General features: G+C 34.1%; 1 protein-coding gene across 1 annotated transcript in view; it reads left to right on the top strand.

Annotated features, from left to right (window-relative positions):
- The first annotated feature begins 7102 nt into the window (after positions 1-7102).
- Positions 7103-22462, top strand: part of HGTX (HGTX homeodomain transcription factor) — a 31268-nt gene continuing 15908 nt past the window's right edge. The window contains exons 1-3 of the mRNA XM_089174458.1: positions 7103-8888; positions 14349-14459; positions 19671-19882. Coding sequence (XP_089030584.1) covers positions 8075-8888; positions 14349-14459; positions 19671-19882 — 1137 coding nt within the window. The 5' untranslated portion in view covers positions 7103-8074. The remainder of the gene's footprint in view (positions 8889-14348; positions 14460-19670; positions 19883-22462) is intronic.

Raw genomic sequence — 22462 nt, 5'->3', positions numbered from 1 at the left:
TAAATTAGGCTATACTTAAAAACCACCCCTCTCTTTAACGCACTGACCCCTAACATTCAAACACATACAGGGACCTACACATTTTCTTTCTTGTATTTCTTGTCTCCCATGATTTTCATAAAATACGTGAATTACGTGAAATATGTGAAATATGAAAAATCAAATGTTTTTATTTATTTATTCGAGTATATATATATATATATATATATATATATATATATATATATATATATATATTCTAAAATGTTATATATAATTTATAATTAAATTTAAATGGAAGTTATATTTATTTACGTAGTAACGTAGTATGGTAATAGTAAAAAAGTTTAATTACATTTTTGTATTTTTGCTAAACTTTGTAAGTCCTCTTATAGAAAAAAATTATAAACTACTGAATAATATCCCAAATTTGACTAGGTAAGTTACTGTGATGGTCAAAGAAGTGATTAAAAAGAATTTAATATTTTAATTAAAAAAATATTAAAAACAAAATAAAAAATCAAAAATTTGACTAGGTAAGTTACTGTGATGGTCAAAGAAGTGATTAAAAAAGAATTTAATATTTTAATTAAAAAAATATTAAAAAACAAAATAAAAAATTATTTAAACATCTATATAACATATTATTTACTATTTGTTACAAAATAAACAAGTAAAAAAAAATATATATATATATGTATAGTTAAACGAGAAGTTTAACGTGAAATTTCTAGGTTAGGTTTTTCAATGTAAAGAAACGCATAAACGTATCTCATCCACAATCCTATTCACCCTGAGAAAGGAAAGTAAAGAAAGAAAAGTCCCTTATACTTTACTCGAGCCCTTCCTTCCTTCCTTCCTTCCTTCCTTCTTCTTGTTTCTGCAAAATCTGCAAAACGATCTTGTTATAAGCGTAATACATCGTCACCCTCTCTGTTCGCGTTTGGAAAAATATCCTTTAGGAAGTTTTCGTAGAAACGTATCAGCAGGCATCGAATGGGACTGGAATCGAGTTCTCGGGAAAAAGTTTCGACGTCTGTGGAGTTACATCCTAAAGGACGCCCGCCCTTTTCTTCTTCTTCTTCTTTTCCTAGGTGTTTCTAAACTTTCGATATATCCTAGCTGCTCGGATCCTCGTATCCCTTCGCGTACGACGTGTTCATGAAACGCATAATCGTGACGAGAATAAAAATCCATTTTTTTTATCGTAGATTTCAAATCGCAAAAAAAAGGGGAAAAGAAAAATGGAGAAATTCTTGTTTACCCCCTCAACCTCCTCCTCTAGATGGCATCCAAATCTTCCTCTTCTTCTTTTTATTCTTTAGGCGACAAAAATGGCGAAAAAAGGGGGATTTATATTATTTGTAAATTTAAAATAATAAATAATATAATTTATGTTTAATATTATTCAATTAAAATATTAATATATATTATTTTTGTTTCCTTACAACTTAGATGAATGAAAAAAAAAAATAAAAAACAGATGTGTGCAGATCACACATGGTAGAAGTGAAATCTTCAAAGAAAACCAAGCTTCGAAACGTAAATATATCGAAATAATTGAATTGTATAATACAGTGCCATCTATTGAAAGAACCTTACAGAACCTAGATAACCTCTAAATAAAAATCTTTAAGTTAGTAATAAAAAATAATTAAAAATCGCGATAAAAATTGTGCTATGTGCTAAGTTGAAAAAAATCACGTGAAATAAAATCAATTTCATTAAAATTAGTTGAGTAATTTTGAAATTATTAATGGACAAACATATTGTGTGACACACTGAATTTTTATATATAGAATTTTATCTATTAATTAATTAATATATATAGAATTAAATGATATATTGAATTTTATTAATTAATTCATGATTTTTGTTTCATCGGTTTCACGTTCCTTCGTTTCACGATTTTCAAATCACCCTGATTCTAAAGAAGTTTTCACTTCAAAAAAAAAAAAAATTAGAAATCCCCAATAAAAATATTATCCTTTAAAAAATGAGACCCATATTATATTATTTATCGCATACAAAAAAAAAAGGGGCAAAAGAAAACCTGAAAAATGGAAAAGATCTATTGAAATTCGAAAATGAAAAGTACGTTTTAACTTGATCATCGAATAAAATACACAATTCGATCGCAGCTGTCCGCTTAACAATTATCGGCATTATTGTCAGCTAATCGGTAGGACGGAAAGCTTAGTGTAGTCGTACGACGAAGCGTGCAATTTGCACGATTTGTGGCTCATTTGTTCCCTGCAGAATAATTTCACCCTACAAACCCTGAAAGAGAGGAACAAGGATGAATGATAAAAGGGGGGAGACAACGACAGGATCCGGAAACATCGTTGGATTTTACCTTTATACCTAGTCTCTTTTTTTTATACATACACACTCTCACGCATATACATATTATCATTTTTTTTTTTTGCAATATTTTATTTATTTGTTTGTCATGAAGAAATATAAAAAAAAGTGGGCGAAAGAAAATGAGAAACGAATTAACTTTCGGACGACGGATTGTTTTTTTTTTTTTTGTTGATTCACGATTTATGTAAAAACATAAACATATTAAAATGTTATGGGGGGTGGGGGAAAAAATAAAATAAAATAATATAAATTAATTAATAGAAATGTTATCAAACGTTATCGATATACTATACGTAAAAAAAAAAAAAAAAAAAAAGGAAGAAAGATTGACAATTCGGATTAACCGATTGAACGAAGTTTTCAGTAAAAGTATGAGAGAGAAAAGAGATAGAAATAGAAAAAGAAAAAAAAGAAAAAAAAATTATAGCAGGTCACGTTTCGATCAACATCAGGCATATTGTATATAATTATCTTGGTCTTTCGTTTACATTGCTATTCATTTTACTACTATTGCATATTACTACTCGATACCACCGTGTTGACCACGATAACGTTTGCCTACACCCACACACCCATACCCCCCGTAATGATGCAAGATATAACTAGGACTTAATACTCGTAGAAATCCCGTTGAAACATATGGCGTTCAACTTCTATACACGGATTCTTATCTATTGACGGTAAATTATTAAAAATAATTCTCCGGAGAAACGTGTTCTCTCTCTCTCTCTCTCTCTCTCTCATTCTCTCTCATTCTCGTCGAATGAAAAACGATTTTATTGCCACTTGACTGGGACACGCGGTTACTCTGATATTTAAAAGCTCGATCTAGTTTTTTCTTTTTTTTTTTTTTTTTTATTATTATTTCACACTTCTCTTCCTTCTTTTTTTTTTTTTTTTTAGAAAAAAAATTTTTTAATATATTTTTTATCACGAAACAATTTGACGATTTTAACAACTACATGAATTATGGAATTTTAATTAAATTATTTTATTTTATTTATTATTTATTATATTATTATTATATCTTAATATATATATATATATATATATATATATATATATATATATAAATTACGTGTCACGTTGTTTGTCCGCAATGGACTCCTAAACTGCTGAACCGATTTTAATCAAATTTTATACACTGTGTGCAGTTTCATCCAACTTGAAAGATAGGATAGTTTATATCTCAATTTATAATCAAATTATTTGTTTATTAACAAAGAGTCATGATTATCTCTGTTAGTTCGATAAGATTCTAACGAATAGCGGTATAAAGTAATTCGTTGACTTAAAGACGTGTGTATCGGACCGATTGTGAGCCACAGCAACGCGTGGCGGGACACCCCTAGTATAATTTTTATATATTTTTAATTTAAATTATTTAAAATTATATTAGTTATTTATTAAAACTCTAAATATGATTGATATTATGACTAATATGATTCAAAGTTGTATCACATGTTTTCTTTAGAAAAAAAAAAAAAAAAAAGAATCTTTAAAATTACCCTAGGAATGTTGTTATTTTAATTATATTTAATTATAAATTTGTTTTTTATTTCTTTTATTTTTTTATCACCAAATATACTCTCTATTCGTTAGTTTCTAAAATAATTTCTAATTAATTATGACTACGCGTGTCAAATACACAACACAGATGATATGCATTAGTGCATTAACAAAAGTATATTTATGAAGATTTAAAAAGGATTACTCAACGATCCTAATCTTCAATGAAAAAAAAAAAAAAAACAGAAAAAAAGGAAGAAGAAGAATCATTTTCAAAGAGAAAGAGAAAGTTTATGCAAAATGTTGCCTATCTTTCTAAGAGTTAGGTTAGGTTACTTGTATATGATGATTGTAACAATAATCATAATCTAATAATCTTTGTATTTCCTTAAAGATTATTTTAAGAAAAAAAATAAAACGAAGTAAAAAGTTAAAATTACGAGTAACAGGAAGACAAAAATAGAAAAAAAATAATAAAAGATAAGAAAAAAGATAGAATAATATTTCAGATACAAAGAAGAGTCTTATTATACCCGAGTGCTCGTTAGATTACCTGGCGAACGGAAGGAAGGAAAAGGGCGTCCCTTATTCACGAAATACGTAGGTATATCTCTCGCCATCAGTCATCACGATAAAAAGGGCTTAACGTCTTCGAGACGAGGAGGCGAGAATTGATATTTTACAAAACGAAAGAGTGATAAATTTGTGAATGTCTTTCATTTAAATGAGCCACCGTTTATATTATTAATATCAATATTTTTAAGTAGTATAAGTTATATCATCCCCCCACCCCCACCCCCACCCCCACTTTCTTCAAAGTACTTTTCCCCATTTCTTATCTCATACATTTTCATATATATTTACATATATAAATAAATAATCAACCATACAAACGATCAGCAACATTTCATTTGTTGAAGGAAAAAAATAATGGAGGGTGTGTTGATGTCGGTGGTGGTGGTGGTGGTGATGGTGATTCATAAAAATGTGTAGAACATTCTGAACACCTAACTTATTATCAATTAACTATACAAATATACATAATCAACCATACAACGATCAGCAACATTTCATTTGTTGAAAGAAAAGGGAATGGGGATGGTGTTGGTGTTGGTTCGTAAAAATTTACAGAACTCGTGCAGCCCTGGGGTGTTATTTCTTCCCTCGTAACGCAAACGACTAAGAAACTTTAGTAAGAAAAGTCGGTAAATTTCTTTCCCGTCGAAGCCCGTACCAAACGCAAGGGAATATTGGAAAAGCGGTCGGTCGGCCATCGTCGTAGTCGTCGTAGTCGTCGTGATAGTCGTCGTACGTAACGTACTTACGAGGAAAATGTTACAAATAACTTAGCAAGGTAGCTAGCTAGCTAGCTAGCTAGGTTCGCACGAGTGTTCCCTTAAATTTCGTAATCCGCGATAAATAGCATCGTATAAACAACCGTTATAACTCATCGAAAGGAAAATCGAAGCGCTACGAGAAAGTTAGCGACGGGAGCCGCCCTATTTCTTCCAACCCCAACACCCACCCACCCCCCTCCTCCCCCGATTTCTCCCCCTTTTTTGCCAATTTTTTTCTCGCCACGCTAATTACGCTACTACCCACCTACTCCCCTTCTTCAACCCCTCCCAAACAGCGTGTTAACTTCGGACCGGCTAAAGGTAAATAATTTCCTACACGAAACGTCAACTTTTCCTATTCTTCCATATCAAATTATTAATATTGATTATATTTTAGGTTAGAATGAATTTTTAATATACCTATCTATATATACCTAGTATTACAATTTATCTTTATTTTTATTATTTTTTAACGAGATTAGTTTGCTAGCCTACCCCTAAAACCCTCCCCATTATCTGATGCTAGGGACAACATTTAATTGTAATTATAAAAATACAATTGGAACGAATGATTGTCTACGAGTCTAGAAAAAAATTAAAAATAATAAAATTATTTGAACAATAAATACCCTAAATTGTAAATAATATAACATAGGACAATAGGAATGATATGTTAACTGAAAAGCTCTTAAACGTTGTTTTCTTTTTTTATTCCAAACGAGCAAATATCTCGTTGTCCGAATGGAGAAACAAGAAGGCCATAGTAGTGTGAGTGAGAGAAAGAGAGATAGAGAGAGAGAGAGAGAGAGAGAGAGAGACGAGTGGGAGGCGCCTGGACACTTACGGGCCGATCATTACGTTGGTTGAGTGCCAGAAAAGCACCGAGTTCATCCCGACATTCGTTATGTCCTGGCCCGTCGAGGCAATGGTTCATCGAGTACGAAGTAACCGAATTCTCGTTGACGCGCGCATATAGCCGTATCCCTGGGTACGTACGTTCGAAGGGATGGCTAAAACGACGAGTTGAGGGGAAAAGAAGTGGGCAAGCAGGGGTAAGAAACGGGTGGATAGGAGGGGTTAAGTGGACCATCGGAAGCGAATAACTCGATTTCAAGAGAGACAGACAGAGAATATGGGTTGGGTGAGATGAGGTGAGCTAGGGAAGGGGGTTAGGGGTTTAGAAAGAAGAGATAGGACAACGAGAAGAGAACAGAAGAGAATATTCTCTTGGAAAAGACAAGAAGGAAGGAAGGAAGGAAGTTATCGAAGCTACAGTGTCACCGTAGTCGTCGAGGAAACTGAAGAGAATCAGCCAGCCAGCCAGCCAGCCAGTCAGCCAGTCAGCCAGCCAGCCAACAAACGAGCCAACCAACCAACCAACCAAGTAGTCAGCCAGCCAGCCAGCCAGCAAGCCAAGCCAGCTAGCTAGCTAGCTAGCTAGCGAACCAGCAAGTTCTTGTTTTATTCAGTCGGGATCATAAATTACGAATTTAAACACACAATGAAAGACGCTTAACAAGAAGCTAACGCGAGATTGAGAGGCCCCGCCCGGAACACCTCTTCTTCCGTTAGAACGACATCCTGGCAACCAATCAGAATTTGGTTCCGCCCTCTATGGCAGGGCCGTCCCATGAGGGGGACGCCAATCCGCTCTCGCCCCTCGTTTAAACGCCACGAGTCCTGGGGGCAGACCCTATCCCTACAACAGTTGTCTCTCTCTCTCTCTTTCTCTCATGGTTGAACCACGAGGACGAGAAAGAAGAGGAGGATGAGATGAGGTGAGGTGGTGGTAGTGGTGGTGGTGGTGGTGGTGGTGGAGGAGAGGACCCTTTCGAGAACGTCTAGTATCTATATGTGTCTGCCAGCCAGCCTGCCTGCGTGAGAACGTGTTTGAGTATGAGTATTTTTATGTGTATGAGTGAAAGAGAATGTATGTGTGAGAGAGAGCGAGAGATAGCCAGTTGCCACCAGTGAGAGAGTAGTCGTACCAGCCATCGGAGAGTCGACCGACGATACTCTCCAAGAGATCGACGCTCAGCAGAACAGAGACAGAGAGTCACCACGACTCCTCTCGTACTCTGTTGTAGATGGAGACCACCGTGGATACACCGATTCACGATCGAACCTACTCCATTCTCGCGTGAGCACTTCAACCATCATCGACTACTATACGTCGGGTGCCGGCTGCTGCTGCTGCTGCTGCTACTGCTGGACCAACGACGACGCCTTTTTTTAACTCGCGAATCTATCAGTGGTGCATTTGTTATGATACAAATCGGTGAACGTGATTACAGTTTTTCAATCGTGTAATGATTTATCATCGTGTTTAATAAAAATATTTCAAAAACATATCGTGAAATTGAAATTGATTCTTTCGTGACGTGTGACTACTACTGCAGAAGACGATTATCCCAATAGGAGAAACGAGTTTTTCTTTTTTGTCCTAGTTTGGTGGTCGGTTTTTCGAACCGGAAGTAGAATAAAATAGAAAGGAGAAAGTAAAAGGGAATAAGAAGAATCGCAAAAGAAGCCCCCGACTTCTATTCGAGGAAAAGATTGAAAAATTCGTGGGATCATTGAAAGGATCCGAAGGGAATCGCAGACACGAGAAAAGCAAAGAAAGCCGTAGAGAATAGTTCGTGTGTTAGGGTCAATACATATACACGTATACACACTCTCCTCGTGTTTCCTTGGTTGGTTGGTGCACATAAACGAAGCAAGAAAATACACACATACACATATACAAAACACACCCACGCACTTATTTACACGCGTGTACAGACAGCAGACACACACGAGAAACGTAAATCGTGAATTGACAGACCGGTACAGAACGTCTCGTTAAGATTTACCGTTCACTATCGAATTATGCGTGGTGCGAGATGGTGTGTTCTCTGACCAGCGGCGGCGGAGGTGGCGGAAGTGGCGGAGGAGGTGGTGGAGTTGGCGGGGGTGGAGGAGTTGCCGGGGGTGGAAGCAACAAGAACTGCGGCGATAACGGGGAACCGGAACTTCAACAAAGATCAAGCCCGGAAGGTGAGCTCGAGATCGGTGACAACATGTCTTCGTTGAGCGACCAACACAGAAGAAACAGTCATATAGCTGAGGGTGATCGTAGTTCATCGGCAGGTTCATCATTGGGTTCGTGTTCGCCACCACCAACCTCGAGCCACTCGCCACCACCTCCAAGGCCACCCTGGCTTCATGATTTTCATGCCGCTGCCGCGCCCCACGTTCTGCAATTTCTCAACTTAAGTGCAGCTGGTGGTGGAATGTTAGGTAATCAACCGTTAGCTGCATTACATTCGATGGCAGAACGAAGCCATCAACAACAACAACAGCAACAACATCAACAACATCAGCAACAGCAACAACAACAACAACAACAACAGCAACAACAACATCAGCAACAGCAGGGAATCCAATTGCCTCGTATTAGTGTTCCCCTAGCGACGTTGACCACCCAAGGTGGACAATCCTCGCCGACGGGTAGCACAGGAAAACACAGTCCGGCAACCTCGATCACATCAGTCGGCAGCAATCCTCATGGTATAGATACGATACTCTCGAGACCGGCGGCCGCGCATCCGCAACCACCCGTACCCGCCTCTCATGCGGCCCTTCAACCGGCACCCCATCCCCAACACATGGCGGCACCACGTTACGCCATGCACGCAGGATTCACAGCGTCTACCGGTTAGTACAATATTGCAATTTTTCTTTTATAGTTATCTCTTTGATTAACCTACTTGATAACAAGAAACACATACACGTCAATTGTTACACAGTTTTATAGTTTTTTATGGCTACCCTAACCCATAAGGGGTCAAGTTCGATACAGGGATCTTATCTTTCTCACCTTTTTTTTTTTATTTGTCTTCAGGGATATAGGGGATTTTTGTTGGTTTCAATAACCTATGACCTATTTTGAATGTTAAAATAGTTTTTGGTGATGCATTTAAATAGAATCGTATTTTAAATGAAATTCTTTAATACATACATATAAATATATGTTGGAATTTCATGAATTACTTTTTGAAATGAAGATGCACAAAGTTACAGAAAAGTTTTCCAATCCAAGTCTATAAAATAGACAAAACGATGTCTCGAGATTCTCGTTGGAATATTGCCACAAACTCAAATTGTTTTTCTTTTTTTCGAAAATGATCCAAAAAATATAAAAAGAATGAGATAACACAACTACTACTAGAGTAAATGTTGATATAGAAAGAATATCGCGAATGAAAATAGACGTAATAATATCTTTGGAAAGCTTTCAACGTTACGATTATGCAAAGATAAATGTGATCGAAGAATGTTAAACTTATTTTCATTTAAATAATTTAGTAATATCTTTCTACATATGATCTATATATATATATATATATAGTCTTCATAAAGTATCGTTCGACGTGTGTGGTTTTTAACTTTATAAAAAAAAAAACGTTCCATCATTCTCACGAATAAAAATGATGATCATAATTTATATACTTTGTTCAAATAGAAAGAATATAATATATATATATATAATTCTTGATTATCGTTATAAAATAACTTTCAATCCGACACATTAATGATAGAAAAAATATATTCGAGTATTATTATTATAAAAAAAAAAAAACACAAATTTTTTATACAGTAGCGACGGTAATTACAATCATATATATATATATGTTCTTCAAAGAAACGCCATTAAACGCTAATTCCTGTTACTTTTGACTAACGTAGTAGAAAGAGATCAAATCAAATGTTAATTTGAGTGTTTTTTTTTTTCACTGTTAATTTGATTCTTAATTTCACCAAAAAAAAAAACAAATCAAAAAGTAAGTAAGTAAGTAAGTAAGTAAGTAAGTACTACGAAATAAATCTTAAAGTAAAAGAAAAAAAAAGAACGAATTAATGACATTAATTTGATATCATTTGAAAGATACGATGGTGTGTATGGTGTTAGTAATGATGATGATGATGATGATGATGATGATGGTGATGGTGATGATCAATAGTGATAGTGCGTGATGATGATGATGATGATGGTGGTTGGTTGGTTGGTTGGTTGAGAGTACTTTGATCGCACAGGTCGAGCTGAGTTAACGTGGGAGGTAAAGTGGTAGTAAAATTTATGCTTACCGAATTACGTGCTCCCACGGTACATTAACGAGCGACGCAAACGAGCAAAAGCGTTGCTTAACATTCATGGACATTAAATTTCTAAACGATTTGCTCTTAGCCAAGTGCTGTTATGTTTCACAATAATGAAACACATCTCTCCTATTGGTGTAGATATTGTAAAGTATGAGAAGAGGGGAGAAGAGGATATTTGAAACAACGTAAAACATAAATTTTACTTACGTTTATCTTAGCAAAAGAATAATAATAACGTAAGAACTATAATCGATTTCCGCATCCGGGCTGACATTTAAGATATCAATCATAGTCATCGAGAATTAGTTGAAAAGAAATTATGTATCCTAACTTAAAAGTCATTATATAATAATACAATTTACACATTTGAACACATATATAAACGTGAGTGTGTATTATGGTTAACATAAGTATGAATATTTTCTTAATATATGTTTTCAAACGTGTTTTTAACGTCATACTGTAATTAAAAGTTTCTTCTTAACTATTTCATGACATACGAAAAATTACATATATATTATAATACATATAAATATAAAGTAATATAGTATTTTACTTAGAAATAGCCTCGTTAAAATATTTTACAACGCGCGTTTCAAACTTTATAATATAATATAAAAGCGGAATATATATATATATATATACAATATAATAATCATTTTCTTTTTCGTATCTTCTATGGAAAGTGTATCTACGGTGAGTTATATATCTTCATTGTGTAGCAATGTACGTGACAAGCATTATATTCTCCGGAGAAGCTTGTTCACATACATACATACATATATACATACATACACACACTCATGTTTATTACACGACTTTGTAAAATCCAAAGTTAGTGTTCTATGATTTTTGTTAATGAAATCATTTTATTTTTCATACAAGATTTTCATTATATCGTTTACGATAGTACTTACATTCCTTACACAATTATTATTATTATTATTATTATTATTATTATTATTATTATTATTATTATTATTATTATTATTATTATTATTATTATTATTATTATTATAGATTTATTCTAATGATAAAACACTTGATGAATGTGAATAAATAATATTACAATTCCCCTTTGACGTATATAACACGTACGTGAAAAAGGATTTGACTTCGATTTATCCTGGATTTACAATCGACATTTTACTCGCGACAACGAAATAACAACCATTTTACAATTTATGACTACGATTAAAGATTATAAATAAAATATTCGCGGATCGATATATAGGGATGTTAACTGTAACAAACAGTACGTTATATCAACCATATTCTCTATATAATAATAAATGCTTTATATATTTTCGTTATGCGCGAGAGAGAGAAAGAGAGAGAGTAACACAGAGATACAATTTGATGAATAGCCCAAAAGTTCGATACGCGTTATTTAAAGAGCGCACGTGCATGAAACAATTTATAAAATTGAGATGCGTTAGATTGAGGGGGTTAGGGGGGGGGGGGTTGGGGTTGGTATGGTGTGGTTGGTGTCCTTGTAATCGAAGTATATACCATTTTGTACGTGTAAATATCGTTAAAACATTTTGACAGTTTTACCGTACAATTATTTTCAATCTTGTCTCTCTATATCTAATGGATTACACACACACTATTACATTTAAAAAATGTAAATATTGATATATATATATACGTGATTTTATTTGCAGAAAAAAAAAACAACTATATCATACAAAAATATTATCCCACTATTAAATGAGTAATTTAAATTAAATAGACAAAACTAAATTTACTTATACTCAATACAATATCTATTACTACGTGAATCAAAAGTTCGATATTGATCAAAAATGGCGACAATTTAATTACGTACAATGTAAAATCAAAAGTTTGTACATTTTTTTTTTTTTGAGAATTAATATTGTCAAAATATAAATTTGTACAAAACAAAAAAAGAAACGATAATACATTAATACAATTAATAATACAATAAACGTACGAACTTTTGATTCTAACCTAATATCATATTGATCGAAAATGGCGACAATTGAATTACGTTAAAAAAAAAAAAAAAAAGAAAAAAAACTTAGAAAGAGGAAAGAAAAATAAAATAATAGATAATAAAATTAATCAATTGGGTAAAAGTGAGAAGCTTTCGAAGTTATTGATAACGATTTAATCCGACAAAATGACTTCATTATCTATATGAGATTGTTACGTTAATTGCTAACGCAATAGGCACGAACACACAACAACCATTTACGTATTCTACATTATTAGAATAAACCATATATATATAATACCTATATATATATATCTATATATATATTGATGAGTTACCCGACGGAATGTATTTGTTGAACGATGATATTCGCTAGGAGGGTGTAGAAATACCAGCTATACGTTTTAGCGATATTACCGAAGCTTGAAAGCCTGGGCACAACCCGTCGATGTTAATAATCGTCGATCATTATTAATAATCGACGTTAATATGCGTCGGTATTTTATTCACGCTGATTGCACACCGAACACGATACTAATTACTTCCTACGATACTATTTACCCCCTCGTGTCCTGCGTTATACTACCAACCCTGTCTGCTTCTGATAACTTATCAATTATTTCGGTTCATCGTTTATGCTCCTATTAATTGATTACTTCCTTTTTTTCTTTTCTACTCCCTCCCCCCCCCTATTTCCCCTTCTTTTCTATTTGAATTTTTAATCCTAACCTAAAATTTTAATTAAAATAACTTACAATTCTAACCGATTGAGTTTTGATTAACGATCAGACAATCATCGAACATTGTCAAGTTTTCTAGTTTGAATTTTTCTAACCTAACTTAGAATTTTTAACTAAGATAACCTCTAAACTTCTAACCAGTTGAGTTTTGATTGACGATCATGCAATAATCGAACGTTGTGGAGTCACCTTTAGTTGATGTTTTTCATTTTTTTTTTTTTTTTTACAATGTTTTCGTCGTTTAAATCAAAAAACCAGTGTCCATAGTGTCCCATAAATGTCTTATAAAAGTCACCACCGGGGGTCTAGTCCACGTTTAAGTAGCAAAGTGTTTTTCCCATCTACCCTCCCACTCCCGTTCTACACCTCTTTTATTTTCTCAAAGCTACAGGTTCTTATTACGGATTACGTCATAGAATTTCTATTACTACAGATCGGTATACAAGATGAAAGGAGTCCTTTTAATATTTTATTGATGAGATTGTGTACGGGTGTGGTGTTCCTTTACGATGGCCATAAATTTCATTTTGATTTGGTAACAAACGGACAAAAGGAAATGACACTTTTGGTTCTGGTTAGTGTGACACTCTTCCTCTGGTTCTGTTCGTTTCCATTTTCGTCTTTCTTTCCAGGTAAAACATTTCCCCCACCCTTCTACCAGTCACGAACGTGACACTAAAAACGGAAATAACCTTTTATTATATACCACTTTTGTACAATGGTGTGGCATTTTTCAACTGGGGAATTAAATATTTTGGTTAGCATCAATCGCTAGGGGTCTTTGGGGAATTTAAAAAAAATTACTATTAAAAAATAATAAGAATATATATATGTGTGTATATGTTGAAAAGTTTCTATTTCGCACTACCCACACGTATTATGTTTTATTATTTATTATATAAATGATGATGATGATTATTATTATTATTAATATTGTTCAAACAATAAAGAATGATATGTCATAGTCGTTTGAAAAACTGACGTTGTCTATGAGCACGTATTAAAATCGTTGGAAACGTTTTCCCATAACAAACGAGTGTTATGAGGTATTGGAGTTGTTAAAGGGATTTAACTTGGTTTGTTGAAAGGGAGAAAGGGAAGAAGACTTAGGAATTCGACCTCTTCTTCTTCTTCCTTTACCCCACCTACTCCCCTAACCTCACTTATTTCAAACTACTATCAAAACATGAAAATCCGTCAGGAAACTTTTTTTTCACAAATATGATATCGCAATAAAATACCACAACAAGTATTATAATAATAATAATAATAATAATAATGTGTTAAAAATAATTGTGGAAACTTTTGTTACAGGTATAGGACAATTTCAACAAAGAACGGAACCAAGACATCCGGCTGTTTATTGGCCGGGTCTTCAGGGTTTGGTCAGTGATCCCTTGGCATGGCGTGCAAGATTACACACGTGTAAGTTGAATTTTTCTAATATAAATTATCACATTAACAGATGAGGAAGACGAGAATATCATTGACTAACGTCGTAACGATATTTGAGATAAAATAAACAATTCAAAGAGGGGACAAAATATATATATATACATACACACACACAGATACAGATACAGGTTTATATATTCTCTCAATGATCACTTTATATTATATAGTAGTAAAAAAAATAACACGCGTGTTAAACTAGCAGAAAAGAACTATGTGACAAAGGTATTTTTCTTGAAAACGTTTGACAGTAGTGGTAGTTCAAAAAAGACAACGTTTATTACAGAAAACGTGGGTGTAAAAAAAAAAAAAAAAAAAAAAGAAGGAAGAGACACCTAACATACATGCACACACAATTACACACGTACATGAGTTTTTTTATCTTCCATTCTCGTATTCGAGAATGCCTGCGGATGTTTTCAACCTTTCCCGTATCCTGGGTTGTCCTCTACAAACTCGTAGCAACGCAAGGTTTGACAGCTGTACACTGTTTACTTTTGCGGCAAGAAAATCACGGGACGTAAAAGTGAAAAAACACTTGCCTTGACGACGACACGATGGTGATTCTTTTTTTAAACAATATCCCGGAAAAGGAAAGAACCACAACCATCCAAAAGCACTGACCTCCGAACCGTGACGACGAGTGAGACATGTCAAGTGGAATGAATTAGAGAAAAAGAAAAAGCACAAAAACAACGATCTTCGCGTGGTCTTCCAAATAAAAGCAAAATAAGGATTATATATAAAAAAAAAAAAACCCTTGTTTTCACCAACTCTTATTTTACCCCCAGCCCTGTAACTTCGTTCGAGAAAACAGGAATGTTTTGTAAATGCGAATATTTAAAAAAATAATACAAATTTGTCGAGAATTAGGATTCACGGTTTTTGTTATTATAATAATAAATATTAATTAATTAATTATTTATTTTATTAATTTAAAAAATTATATACATATATATATATTAATTATTAATAAATAACAAATAAATAAAATTATATAATAATAAATATATAATATAACAATTTTTAAATTGTAATATAATAATTATATCATAAAATTATAAATAAATAATTAAAAAGGAATTAATAATTATTTAATTATTTTATTAATATAACAAATAATTAATTAAATTATAAAAAAAATAAAATATGAGTATTATTAAAATAATCAATCTAAAATTGTAAATATTAATAATTAAGTGAAACAAATCAATCTATCATAAATAAAATTATTTAATAATAAAATTATGAATAAACAATTTATAATTAATTAATTATTTTAATAATATAAAAAATAATTATTAAATTATATAAAAAAGTAAAATATAATTTAGTTAATAAAATAATCAATCTACAATTGAAAGTATCAATAATTAAGTGAAACAAATCAATCTATCATAAATAAAATTATACAATAATAAAATTATTAATAAATAATTAATAATTAATTATTTATTTTATTAATATTAAAAATAATTAATTAAATTATTAAAAAAATAAAATATAAGTATTAATAAAATAATCAAAAAATTGAAAATATCAATAATCAAGTGAAACAAATCAATCTATCAACCACCACCACCCCCTTAATCATTAACTTCATGAACCGTTGTTTCCAAAACAAAAAAAGACAAGGGAAAAAACACTTAGACCCTAATAAACGATGTTCTTGTCTAACGTTAACCCTCCCTAAAAATATATCAAAAAAAAAAGGAATGAAAAATCTTGCTTGTTCAGACAAAATCCTATCAACGACATCAGTGTGACCAATCCTAGCTATCAAGTACTATAACAGTAGACCGCAAAATGACAGAGACGAAAAAGAAAGAAAAAAGAAAGAAAGAAAGAATAGTCGTAGGAGGAGGTAAAAATCATGAACAAAGTGAAAGAACACGTGACGGCACGCGAATGGGGGTAGGGATATATTCGGGGGTGTAGTTTCCCCTTTTTTCGAGAGCATAGATCAGCGGTGCTTTCTCTTTCTCTGTCCCTTAGGGCGGCACATGTGTGACGTAAGGAAGGGTGCGAGAACGTAAAGATGTAAGAGTCCGTATAAAAGGGCATAGGCATGGGCATGGGCATGGGCATGGGTACGGGCGTGCGTGAGTGAGTGTTGTTTCACCAACGACGTACACGAAGTTCTGTCACTGCAGGAGAACGAATAAGAGGGTGGCATAGTGGTAGTCCTCTGTGGCTGCTGTCCGTTGGATCCAGAATATCATATTCAATATCATCCCTTTCTATCCCTGACTCACCCCCTCACTCCACTCCACCTATCTCTCTTTCCCCTACCTTTCTGCGTTTTCCATATTCGCGAGAATAACTCTGGCAATATTTTAACTGTGGCATCACACATACATAGACACTTTCAACTTCAAACCACCCCCTCTATCTACCTATCTACCTATCTACCATTCCACTCAAAGTACAACCGCCCCCCCCTCCCTCCCTCCCTACCACCCTTCGTCCAACCCCTCTCTGTCTTTTCCACCCCTTTTGCGTTCCAACAAACCCATTCTCTATGGCCCCTCGACGGGCCAGCAGCAGCAGCAGCATCGAACCTAAGTTACACACCGGGTACCGTTATATTTTATATTCCATGGCGATACGTTGATCGGTTCTATGGGTCTCACGAGACACACACGGTGAGAGAAAACTCCAACGATCGCCAAAGGGATCTCTAAACGCGTTAGTTTTCTTCATTCCTGTATTTTATGCCCATCTCGTTCTTCTTCGATACTACCATATACATATATAGATATATATGTGTGTGTGTGTGTATAAAATTGATAGGAAAAATATTTGAGATCGTTAACTATTAGAATTATTGTCTATTTTTTACTTCAACGATTTTATATCCAACCCACATGAGATTCGAAATAATCAGGGTTGAGGTTAGGGTTATATTTAATTTGAAATTAATTTATATAACGTGTCATATGTTTTTATAATTAATTTTTAGGTTAGAAAGTGTACCAACTTACCCCCTAAACAACTTCACCGTTTTTTAAATTAATTAGTTTATTTGAGATTTGAAATTATCAGGGTTGAGGTTAGGGTTATTTAATTTGAAATTAATTTATATAACGTGACATATGTTTTTATAATTAATTTTTAGGTTAGAAAGTGTACCAACTTACCCCCTAAACAACTTCACCGTTTTTTAAATTAATTAGTTTATTTGAGATTTGAAATTATCAGGGTTGAGGTTAGGGTTATTTATTTTTGAATTAATTTATATAACGCGTGTGATATGTTTTTATAATTAATTTTTAGGTTAGAAAAATATTGTATATTTAAAGTATAATAAAGGGTGTTATAGAAAATATATTAAGTTATTTAAAATTGGTAATTTTGTATCAATGGTTATGGAAACGTATCGTAGTAGGAAACAAACGTTTGTTAGCAAAACGATGATAACACTCGCGTTTATATAATCGCTTATGTTCGTATTATCTCGTTACCATTCGATTCGCATATAGTGTTTGACACGCGTGTATCACTTGTACGGTCTAAATCGAACGATTAAATTATAACCGTGTAACCAATGACGACACGTTGCAAAGATTAATCCGACAATTTCTGGCATAGTACGAAACTACTATAGTAACTATACACCATTCCCAACCCCATTCCTATAACCACCCTTTACCATCTATGAAGATGAAATTCTGTAAATGTTGAGTTTACATCTTTACATTTTTATAAAATATTTATGTTATTATTAATATTATTATCTTTGATAATATAAACTCACAAGATTAATGTATTAAAAATGAAATCTAACCTATAATATAAATGTTAGGTTATGATTGTATTATATATAATATATATTTAGATTAAATTTATAATATATTAATAAACAATATTATTAATATATTTATAAACATGTATTAATAAAAAAATATAGTTTTTACCTATTAAATAATTATTTTAATAAACAATAACCTACAATTACCATAAATGTTAGGTTATGACTATATTATATATCATAAATACTCAATTAAATTTATAATATATTAATAAAGAATATTATTAATATATATTTATAAAAATATATTAATAAAAAAATATAGTTTACCTATTAAATAATTATTTTAATAAACAATAATCTATAATTACGATAAATATTAGATTATGTGTGTGTGGTGTGACTATATTATATATAATACATACTATATTTAATTAAGGATAATATATTAATACAAAATATTATTAATAAAAAAATATACTTAACCTATTAAATAATTATTATAACAAACAATAATTATATGTTTACCTAACCTAAAATTGTAAGTTATAAAATATAACCTATAATTAACATAAATATTAATTAATAACTTATCAACACAAACATTATATTGTGTCCTATACTTAATATTATATATTAATTATTCAATTATCAATAAATATTCTTAGTGTGTGTGTGTGTGTGTGTGTGTGGGTATGTATTATAAAGTTGAATAGATACTAAACAATAAGCAAATGAACGAGAGACAAATCGAACGAGAAACGCGAGTACCTATCGTAGAATAGGGTGGAAGGGTGATAGAGGGTGGAAGGGGGTTGAAGGGTGGAGAGTGCGGTAAGCAGCTCATTAGAACCCTCCCCGCCGACTGGCCATTATTGCCTCGTTCCGTATTCCGTTACAAATTGCTTTATTAAATTAAAGTCCCACAACCCACACTGTGTGTCGTGTCGACCCTATCGTACGCCCTTGCCCTTCTTCTACTTCTTCTTCTTCTTCTTCTTTCTCTTTCTATTGTTCATATACGTGAAATAGAAAGAGAAAGAGAAATAAAGAAAGTTCGTGCCCACATGCTACACACACACACACACATATATATACATAAATAAGTTCGACCGCGTGGCCCTCGTCCATAAGACCTCACCCTCCTCCCTCTCTTTTTCTTAATTACCCTTGGAAATTCTCCTCGAACCTTTTTCTCATCTAATTAAGACAAAGATCTCTCCAACACTTTTGTGTGCTTTGGTCTCTTCTTTTTTCCACCCCCCACCACTACCATTTTTTGCTACTTTCGATTTCCTTTCATATCAACTCCCCCCCCCCTTTCCTTTCCTTTTATATTCTTTAGGGGTTTTATTTTTTGTTTCTTTTAAAACTACAAATAATTGATGTAATTTTTCAAGTAGAATTACAGGATAATTTTGTTTCGTTTACAGTATCGCAACAACTCGGTTGTCAGCAAGGGATGACTGGTGCCGGTGGTGGTGCGGGTGAACACGAGGGTGGAAAGAAAAAACACACGAGACCTACGTTCAGTGGTCAACAAATATTTGCATTGGAGAAAACCTTTGAACAAACCAAGTACCTTGCTGGACCGGAACGTGCCAAATTGGCTTACGCACTTGGAATGTCGGAATCTCAAGTTAAGGTATGATTCAATTCAACATATATTTTATAATAATGATTAAAACACTTACCACATATAAAAAATAATCACAAATTTTAAACAAATGTGAAACATATGACACGTTGATCATCAATCTATCTGTCGCATAATTAATTTCATTCGGTTTAATAATCCCGTTGAAAGAATTCATAAGATGAAGAAGAAGAAGAAGAAAAAAATGTTCTAATATTATCATAACGTGTGTGTATGTATGTGTGTGTGTGTATGAGTGAGAGAGAGAGAGAGAGAGAGAGAGAGAGATGATCGTTAAACCGGGAGACAGCTTTCATCGAGATCAGGAAAAAGGGGCTTTTTTTTCTTTCCACCCTCAATGTGAAATCCTAAAAATCGGCAAAAAAAAGGATCGGATCGTTGCTATCGTCACCCGGGGCAACGCAAATACTCTTTTCCTCGGAGTTAAGAGGAACGGAAAGGGACTAAAGAAAAGAAAAAACAATTGCAGGCCGATCTACTGGGGAAGGGAGGAGGGCTGGGGTAGGGGTTAGAATGAGAAAAGAAAAAGAAGGAAAAAAAGAGGTGGAGTTTAGTAGTAGTAGTAGTAGTAGTAGTAGTAGTAGCAGTAACACGTTGATATTTTAAAAAAGCGTCCTGGTTGTGTGAGCCCTTACTTCTGGGCTTACTCCATCAACGGGTACGGTGAAAGCGGGCGAGGCCTCTCTAACGAGGGAAGCTTGTAAAAAGTTCGAAGGATAAAAGAAGGTGACAAAACAGCCGGAGACGTGTCAAGCTTTGTGGCACCTGCGTCGTCGTCGTCGTCGTCGTCGTCGTCATCCTACGGCGTTGCTCTAGCAGAAAAGCTCCGGAACACTTCCCACCGTTTCTCTTCTTCTTCTTCTTCTTCTTCTTCTTCTTCTTCTTCTTCTTCTAGTTCTAGTTCTCCTACTCCAACTTTTCGTGAAAAGAGTAGAAGAAGGGGTAGTAGTTGGTTAGGTTGTAGTAGTAGGGTTCTGTATTTCCCCTACTACTGGAACAACCCCTCTCGGATTCTCCTAAAGCCCACACCCCTGGAGTTGAAACAACCCCTCTCTCTGTCCTCTTCTCTCAGCAGCACTCCTCCTCCTCTTCTTGGAACGGTGAGCTGCTTGCCAGCTAACAGTAGTCGCGTCGGAGCTCTTTCACCCTCCCTCCTTTCGCCATCTTCGAGAGGGAGCCCATTTCAAGCCCTCAATCCCCCTTCCGGTTGCTGTTGCTGCTACTGCGGTGGTTGCCGGCAGGCTCGCGCCCATCATACTACTACAACTACACTCCTCTCTCTCTCTCTCTCTCTCTCTCTCTCTCTCTTTCTAGACTCACGGAGTCCGCGTCGATGTAGCGCTGTCATTGGCTCGTTCTACGCCGCCATATTTACATTTTTATTGAAAGCTACAAGTCCGCGTCCGTGAGTGATGGCAAAAAGGGGGATGAGAGAACAAACCTCCTTTCCTCTTTCAGAGGATGCGAGTGAGTGACTGACTGACTGAATGAGTGAGCGAGAAAGAAAACGATGCTGGAATAGACGAGTGGGTGGTTAAAGGAGGTTTCACGAGAGAACTTAGGGGTTTGGGGGGAGGGAGGGGGGCGTGGAGTTGAACGAAGCCGGATGACGAAGGCGACGTTCGAGGGAACCCAAGAAACCTACCTAAGCGGGGAGCTGGGGGGTGAGCATTCAATTACCTCGGATTTCCTCGGAAAGAGGCGATTCACCTCAGCGTATATGCCATCTTCGAGGGTGAGATTGCCTTCGGATCCCGTGAAGGAAACACCGTTACCGGAAGGGGGGACGGGGGGTATAAACCACCCCTTCTTCTTCACTGTTCTCTCTCTTTTTTTTTTTGACCCGAAAATATTACACTAGGATATTGTACCTAGAACCACACAAACGCGATATATTATTTTATTATTTCTATTCTATTCTCTATTTCTTCTTATACTGAACAATTCTATGGATACCTTAAAAAAAGAATAATGGGGTAAAATCACTAGAAACGTGTTATCAATTAGATAACATTTTGTTTAATTTTATTATATTTGTTGTACGCAGTTGTGGATCGTTTGAATTTGTTGCTGTGTCATTTAATTTCTTCGTTTGAAATAGATTAACGTTTTATTACCTTCTGCTAATGTTTATTTGTTTTTTTTTTTTTTTTTTACTTTATAAAAAGAGAGTATACTATGGTATACCAATGGGTAGGTGATAAACATTAAGGTGAGGGAAAAAAGAAGAAAAAAGGGTGAAGTTTAAAAAATACGAAAATAACGATGGCAAAGCACGAAAAGATTGAAGAGTCTTGAAGTCCAGACCCTCCAGACCCAAGTCGATATTCTCCTCTTTCGTGGTCCTTGAGTTCACCATAACCATCGCCACCATAACCACCTTCACCATCATCAACATCACCGTGAAAGATGCGATTCAAAACAACGGATGTTAGAAAGGGGGTTTTCTTACGTACGACGAATCAAAAGAGGGGATCTGAGGGAAGTGAGGACAGAGGGGACAGGGGGTTTAAGTTAGAGGAGGAGGAGGAGGAGTAAGAGGAGGAGGAAGGCATCCTGTTTTTTGAA

Source organism: Polistes dominula, unplaced genomic scaffold, assembly GCF_049000335.1.
Source record: "Polistes dominula isolate Pdom_NZ unplaced genomic scaffold, Pdom_raw_medaka contig_83, whole genome shotgun sequence".
In the NCBI taxonomy this organism is placed as follows: Eukaryota; Metazoa; Arthropoda; class Insecta; order Hymenoptera; family Vespidae; genus Polistes; species Polistes dominula.
The sequence above is the reverse complement of the archived record's forward strand: the minus strand, read 5'-3'. Positions and strand labels throughout refer to the sequence as shown.